At 30.3% G+C, this 8,386-nt stretch overlaps 1 protein-coding gene across 1 annotated transcript; it reads right to left on the bottom strand.

The window, feature by feature from the left end:
* Positions 1-2,395: 2,395 nt before the first annotated feature.
* On the bottom strand, positions 2,396-4,365 carry LOC132750830 (uncharacterized; the record flags this gene model as incomplete). The annotated part of the gene is given in 4 exon segments (XM_060740882.1): positions 2,396-2,577; positions 3,012-3,113; positions 3,308-3,445; positions 4,343-4,365. Coding segments are annotated over 4 exon segments (389 nt in total), but the record flags the coding sequence as incomplete, so codon positions are not given.
* Positions 4,366-8,386: the final 4,021 nt, after the last annotated feature.

Here is an 8,386-nt window from a genome sequence, read left to right as displayed (position 1 = left end):
GTTAACTTTTAATTGTGTTTGAAATGTAGTTGTTGCGGCGTTTCCCAGTTAGCGAATTCAGCGTTGGAAAGGACCGTTTCATCATTAAACAGAATTATTAAATTGTTCCTCCTATTTTTATGTAAACAGCAATTCAGATTAAAAACAAATATTCTTCAAATAGATATAAGGTCTAGAAATAAAATAAGATTTAAATCAGTTCAAAACCATGAACATATTCGTTAATAAAGAAAATATAGGGAGACAGCTCTGTCGTGAAGGAGGTAATCATGTCGCCAAGGAGATCGAAATTCTAACGAATGATCTTGAAAAATAAATCACAAAATAAATACAATTAACTCAAAGAAATATGTTATGGCACAAAATGTGCTTTGAATGATTAATCCTAGCTGACGTAATAGAATTAGACTTATATTTCAAACAATTTCTAGATACTGTAGTGTAACGCTCAGATCTGAATAAACTCAATATGAACAAGTCAACACAATATAAAGTTTATAAACGTCATATATATGTATTTATTTTATATAATTTACTGTTCACCAATACAACACAATTGCTTTAACAATGTCTTTAACAACTTAACAATTCTTATACAAATATTTAAAATAATAAGAATTAATGCCAATCGCGTATTTAGCATAATTTAACCTTAAGTGAGTGAGTCTGCTTTAACATCAAAAACTACACTAAATAATCAACTATTTCGCTCCCCTTATATACTAAAATACTTTACGCCTAAAGATTTAATAACTTAATAATTCATAGAATATATATGCATTTGTTGACAGCTAAACAATTAAATAACCCATTATATATGCACTATCTAAAGTACAAAAGGTACACTTCCCGTTTAGTGTTGACAGGTCTATTAATTAACTAAATTAAACATAGTATTCGTGACAGCTCATTAAATTAATATATCCGTCTATGCATACCGTTAACTAATTACTGGCTAATTACCGTTATCCTACAATATCTTCCCAACCAATTAAAAATACTTCCAGGTATTTTAAAATAAAACTTATTTAAAGAAAAAATTTATGTCACTTTTAAGTATGAAAGACTACGAATAGTTTCAAGATTGAAAAAGGAAAAAAATCGAACTCAAAAATAAAAATAACTAAAGGTAAGCAATTGACATTTTACAATTTATATATAGCAAGAGATATAATTATTCATATACAAGTTTAAAATTGAAAGTAATATTACTTAAAACAAATCATATTTAATAGTTTCTATTTTTTTTACATATTTCTGTTAACAAACATATAAGAATATGATTTTATATTAATATGATAAAACAAAAAATGTTCCGTATATATAACTATTTTCACTGATTGAATTGTCCTAAAATAACACTGTTTTGTATTGCGAGAATAACACTTATCTGTCCTAAAAAACATAATCACTTTCTTAGTTTTAATTAAATTTTAACACAGGTATGTCCTAATTTTTTTTAAATTCACATTTTAAAATTTTTTTCTTGTTGACGAAAGCAGATCGTCCCTTGTAGTGTAACGCTCAGATCTGAATAAACTCAATATGAACAAGTCAACACAATATAAAGTTTATAAACGTCATATATATGTATTTATTTTATATAATTTACTGTTCACCAATACAACACAATTGCTTTAACAATGTCTTTAACAACTTAACAATTCTTATACAAATATTTAAAATAATAAGAATTAATGCCAATCGCGTATTTAGCATAATTTAACCTTAAGTGAGTGAGTCTGCTTTAACATCAAAAACTACACTAAATAATCAACTATTTCGCTCCCCTTATATACTAAAATACTTTACGCCTAAAGATTTAATAACTTAATAATTCATAGAATATATATGCATTTGTTGACAGCTAAACAATTAAATAACCCATTATATATGCACTATCTAAAGTACAAAAGGTACACTTCCCGTTTAGTGTTGACAGGTCTATTAATTAACTAAATTAAACATAGTATTCGTGACAGCTCATTAAATTAATATATCCGTCTATGCATACCGTTAACTAATTACTGGCTAATTACCGTTATCCTACAATACTTTGTACTTCATTTGTAAACAGTTCCTTTCGATGCGACAAAATCTTGAATTTAAACTGATTTACCTGATAATTTCATTCAAGATACGGATTTTTGTAAAAAATTTGGTCCACGATACGGACGATGATTTATATGACATTATCACCTTTCTTTATGCGCCTAATTGATCTATCTTTTTAGCTAACAAAGCAATATCTTGTATACTATTATTCTGTGATAATGTTGTTGTTGTTGTTGAATTTCTCTTGAGTCAAACAAACCATTGTCCTAATTTCTCTTACTTCTGTTTTAAGTCAAACAAGCCATTGTTCTTCTGTCTATCAACTAACAACTAAAAACAATTTGAACATTAAATGATTATTTATTTTTATTCTTGTACATGTACTATCTTCTAAACTTATGAACTGGATTCCTTGTAGAATGTCGTTGCATGTCCGCCACATGCATGTGCTGCCTTAGGATCCAGTTGATCTCTGGTTGTAGTCGTCACAGCAGAAGTACTTAAAGCACTCAGTAAACGCAGCTGCAATAAATTAGAAAAAATAAGCTCAAAACGCAACACTTTTGGTTATGGGAGGAATTTGAAAGTACATTGTATACTACAACGAAAGGAATAAAAAAACATCAACATTTTTTGGATGTAAAAAGGCATTTTTTTCACTTGTTGTTAACGGCTGTTACTTTTGCTGTTAATTATAATTATTATTGTTATCATTATCATAGAAGTAGTATAAGTAGTAGCAGCTAGTAGCAGCAGCAGTAGACGCAGTAGCAGTAGTAGTGTTGTAGTAGTAGTAGTAGTAATGCAAATAATATTAGAAAATGTGATTAATGTATAAATAAATAAATAGACAAAACAATGAAAAAAAATCAGATTTGTACCAAAATAATACGACAATAAGATCCGGCAATAACCGAACATTTTATGTCGGTTCCAAAAAGACAAATTAAGCTTACCTCTACTGCCCGTATACCAGCGTCTGTGTGGACAGCCGACTTTTCACTGTCACTTAATGCAAATACGTAACATTCCTTGGCGCTAACTACAACCATCATTTGCTGAAAATATATTTCAGTTTACTAATATATATATATAATAATTTATTTGATTTATAATGAATTCTCGGGATGGGATAACATCATGTATTAGTGTCCATGCAAACTATTGGTTGTCAAAAAGCATTTGATTTAGATATACAAATGTATGTGTAGTAACATAGTAACGTTATTGTTGAATAGAAACAACCACTTACAGAGTGAGGTTCGTAGATAAAATTGAAAGATTCCCTCACTGGAGGCTCCCTCGTCGTGTTGGTGTTATGATGCGAATGGTTATGATGTGTGCGATTGTGGTTATGAACCTGTTGAGGTCTTTGTGTTGTTGTCATACACTGAAACAAACCATGTTTTATTATACATATTATTAATATATACACAGAATTAACTGGTATACCATCGTATCTTATAGCTGTATCATAATTTGAGATGAAATCCCCTTTTTAGCCTTATTTTGTCGTGTAGCAATGGTACGTTAAGTAATGCAACGTAATTTGCTAGCTATAAATCCAGCAGTAAAGAGTAGGACAACAATGGTTACCGCTTCATTGTGTAACCACAACTTTATGAATAGCTGAAAAGATCTTATAGTTTTCATGTGAATGATAATTGGAACGTTTTGATATGATTTTTTTTTTCAAGTTGATTAAATTCTTTTAATGATTCAAATTTGGGGTATGAATCAATTTATACATTTCTGACTTAAGATCACTATCGTATGAAGACATCAAAACTCACGCTCGGCTAAATATAGTATTGTTAACTCATTCAATCCAATATGATGAAAAAAAACAACAAAAAAACATTGCACATAACATTATTTAAAGGCACATTATGCTTTAAAATGCTTAAAAAGCTTTCTTACTTTTTGAGTACTTCCATAGTTCGTAAAAAGTAACTATATTGGCCAATAAACAGTTATATAGACTTTATCATTTTAGTATTCTGTATGGAACCCAAAATACTACTTTGTTTACATTTTGTTTTATTTCTGATAAATCATTTCACATTTAGTGCTACTTTTTCAGGTAACAAGCATCTAACATGCTCTAAAACCATTGAAACGTTATGAAATTCATGTTTGCCTTTTCTGAACAAGTAAATATTTATTTGTTTCTGAGGCATGACGTGCATGTACCTTGTATAAGAAATAAAGCATATATGATTCAGATTACCTAAATACTATTTTATAAAATTTTATAAATGATAAAGCGGAAACAAAAATACGTTACCATAACATATGAAACACAGACAAAACAGGCTAGTAGAACCCTGAGCATGATGTTGCTTCTCTTGGTCGCCGGCTGAGTAAGACAATGATACTCGTCCTCAATGAGCTTCGTTTTTATAGTTGGTCACATTTTGTATTTAGTAACATATTATCACCATTTCAGTACAGTTCTAAATACAGATATAAGTAGACATGTCACATTTTTAATGGATCCATATGTTCACATCGCAGACGTAATACAAACGATCTTAGTTAACCTATTTATACCAAAATAAACTTTCAATCTTAACCTTTTTGTTTGCACTTTTTCGTATTTAAAAATTTCATATAAAGGAAGAAACTTTTACTGAGCAGAAATATATATTTTTCTTTAGATAGAAAATCAAGATTTGACTATTACTTTTATTATCTCGATGCGTACGTTTTGATTAAATACATTATGCCTTAGCAACGAATATTTTACCTTCGATCTTTAAAAAGAGGAAAATCAAATTATATCACCTTTTTTCACCTGCACTGAGTATGAAAATAATTTGAAAATATAAACACGGTAGCATTTCCATACCAAATACTAAATCAAAGTCTGTACTGATTGGTAAATAAAGACACCAAAAACTATAAAGCTGAGAAACTGAGAAATAGCTAGCATTAATTCCTTTATGAGGCATAATGAGTTTTAAGATTTTAACAACAAAGCTAGACAGATTTATCAAAGTGGACAATGGACATCTAATCGAACTCGTGTTTTAGTGTTTGAAGTTGTTTTTGTAATTGAAATTAATCGTAAGATATTTACTTTGGTAAATCGGAATCTATTAGTCAGTAAAAGTAAATTGATTGTTAATAAAAATAATAATCCGAAAAACAGTTTATCTAAACGATTTAAGCAGATGTAATTTTTGTATGGTGACAAGATTCAAATATCTTTGAATCTTATTTTTCAACCATTTTTCTCTGTGTAAAAATCTGCAAAAATATTTAAAAGACGGTGATTTTGTAAACTATTTGACCTTTTATATGGTTAAATTTTTGCTTTTGAATAAACCTGTTGACCTATCAGTCCGAGATTGCACCATCCGAGGAGAGTTTAGATTGTTCTAAATTTGAGAGTTGACAGTCACATATAAACAAATATTACACAGGCAATGGACGAAAGGTAGTTCAGTACACTAAAATGTGAGAACTTTGTGACTTGTTGACCTAAATATCTGTACGAAACACATAATTAAGATGCTTTAACTAACATATGTTTTAACTAATAAAGATGTTTTCATTACCTTGTATCTCCTATATTGTTTCTAATATGGCACATCTTACTCTAAAAGACTTGTGTTTTAGTAAGCTGGAAATAAGTTAAAACCAACACACACACACACGCACGCACACATACAAAACACACCCTCTGGTGCACATAGGCTCGATCCTGAAATAGTGCATGGAGGGACACATTGGATCGTCCTCAACCAGTAAAGCCGGAAAGTCGCCATATGTACATCTACGTGATACTCCCGAGCAATCAAGACTGACTATAACTGGGAGGCAAACTCACTGCTGTGTTGGTACGACGTAACATTCTCCGAATTTCCATATTTGGTGTAGAGTTTACAAACTATATAAAACAAAGAAAGCGACATGTACTAGCTCGGAAGTAGCGATAGAGCGATTTACCGTATACCTCCGAAAGAGGCAGCTCTATTATTTACCAGGCGTGAAGCTGTCCCAGTCTTTAAATAAATAAAATTATGGAGGTATATTTCTGACATCTTGATTTATCACATTACTACAGATTCTATAACAGTTGATGTAGATGCTGCTGAGGAACATTGGTGACTGGATAAGGATATCATCTCTGAAAACCCTAGGATGTAATATAACCGGGCAATCAACAACTTACAAGATTATAAGTCTCATGTTGACCAGTTGACAGCTGATCAATTGATAATGTTTAATTTAAGAATTCTAAGATGACCTACATTTCTCCCTATTGAACATAGGACCACCGAAATGTGCAATCAGTTGGCGATCTGGTTTTAGATTTTTAGACATGTGACATAACCATTAAAAATGCTACACATTAAAAATAACGTGACACAATTTAGCTTCGTATCAGGATAGATAGATAGATAGATATAATTTATTGACGTATACATATTTGTACATAGTCACAATAAGAAACATGTATTACATAAATCATAAGTCATGGTACGATCATATTGAAATCAAACATTGTTAAACAAAAGTATATATGGAGAATGTTCTTAAATCCATATTTAAACAATACAAAGTTGGCATTACTCTTACTAAAAAAAAAAAAAAATGCAAAAATGACTTTCATATATTTAATATGTAGTGAATCAACGATTAAAATTACACGATAAATACCATACTGTCGCTTTTTAATGGGCAAAATTATCATGCGCATACTGGTAAAAATAGTCTTTAAATGGTAATATTTATAAGGTCATATCGACGCTTAGTAGCAAAGATGATGTATTTAGCAAGTCCAATTAATTCGGATTTATTTTTTGACTTCAAAAGCTGCAAAAATTTAAACATACTCGGCCTTCTGTAAAAATATGGCTTAATGAACTCCCTACGTAATGCAGTATAACAATTGCAAATGATAATAAAATGAAATTCATCCTCAATTTCTTGAAGATTACATAATTCACATTTTCTTTCAGAACGTGGATTTCTATTAGGACCATACCTCTCTGCCTCTATCTTTAATTTATGAGAAGATAATCTAATACGAGATAAATTTTGTCTGTAGGATTTAATGAATAAATTATCAAGATTAAATGCAGGTTCAAATTTGTCAATCAAATGTACATACAAATTAGACAAAAGTGGACTAGATTGAATGTCTGCATTTACCTTTTGTATAAAACAATCAACTAATCTACGTTTGAATATTTCAACAAACTCTTTTGGGCTGTATTGCAATGGGTTGAGCCATACATCTGTGAATCCATATTCATTTAAAATAGAATGAACCTTGGCTGCCCAGGAGTTATATCCATTATCATGAAGACTTATTGATGAATAAAAAGCAGACTTTAAGATATTATTATTTGAATGAAGAATATGTAACCCGAATCTTATTATTTGAACATATCTTTGAACATAAAGAGGATATCGGCCTAACTCCGAATAAACTGCTGCAGTACATGTACTGTGTTTTACGCCTAACAATGACTTGCAGAATTTCAAGTGAATCCTTTCTATATCCTTAGATTTTGTAAAACCCATATTGCACAAGAATAATTTAGTGTTGAGGAAACAAACGCATCAAAGAGTTGGAGTGAAACGGAAGGGGTCACATCATATTTGTTAATATTACGAAGTAAAACATTTTGGGCTTTCATAGCTTTTCCTATAGCATACTGATTATGAAGTTGAAAAGACCCCGTATAATTAAAGACTACACCCAAATAGTTGAAGTTATCAACAGTCTCTAATAAAGTATTGTCGTATGACCATTTTTCATTTTCTCTGATGGTTCCCCTCTTCCTAAAACCATTGTTTTTGTTTTATCTGTGTTGACCTCTAGGCCCCATTTATCACAATAAAGCTTTAAATTATTTAGATTCGATTGCAATTCTTCAATTGACTTTCCAAATATGACCATATCGTCGGCAAAAAGTAAAATAATCATACATATATCATAAAAAGTGAAACCCTTATCGTTATTACTATCATCATTCCTTAAGTATTGTTCCAGATCTTCCAGAAATAAAGCAAACAAAATTGGTGAATTATTTTGGCCCTGTCTTAGACCAAAAGAAATATCAAAAAAGTCTGACAAAGTATTACAGTGCTTAACACAGGAAGACACCGAAGAATACATATCTCTAAATATCCTGATCAATTTACCATCTAGTCCGAGATTAAAAAGTTTATACCAAAGAGCATTACGATAGATTGAATCGAAGGCTTTTTTAATGTCAATAAAACAACAATAAAGACGTAAATTTTGGGATAGTATTCGTTCCACTAAAGAGTGCAAAACAAAAATTGCATCAACGGTGCTTACACCTGAAAC

This window comes from Ruditapes philippinarum, unplaced genomic scaffold (assembly GCF_026571515.1).
Source record: "Ruditapes philippinarum isolate M1 unplaced genomic scaffold, ASM2657151v2 ctg4100_1_1_1_1, whole genome shotgun sequence".
NCBI lineage: Eukaryota > Metazoa > Mollusca > Bivalvia > Venerida > Veneridae > Ruditapes > Ruditapes philippinarum.
The sequence above is the reverse complement of the archived record's forward strand: the minus strand, read 5'-3'. Positions and strand labels throughout refer to the sequence as shown.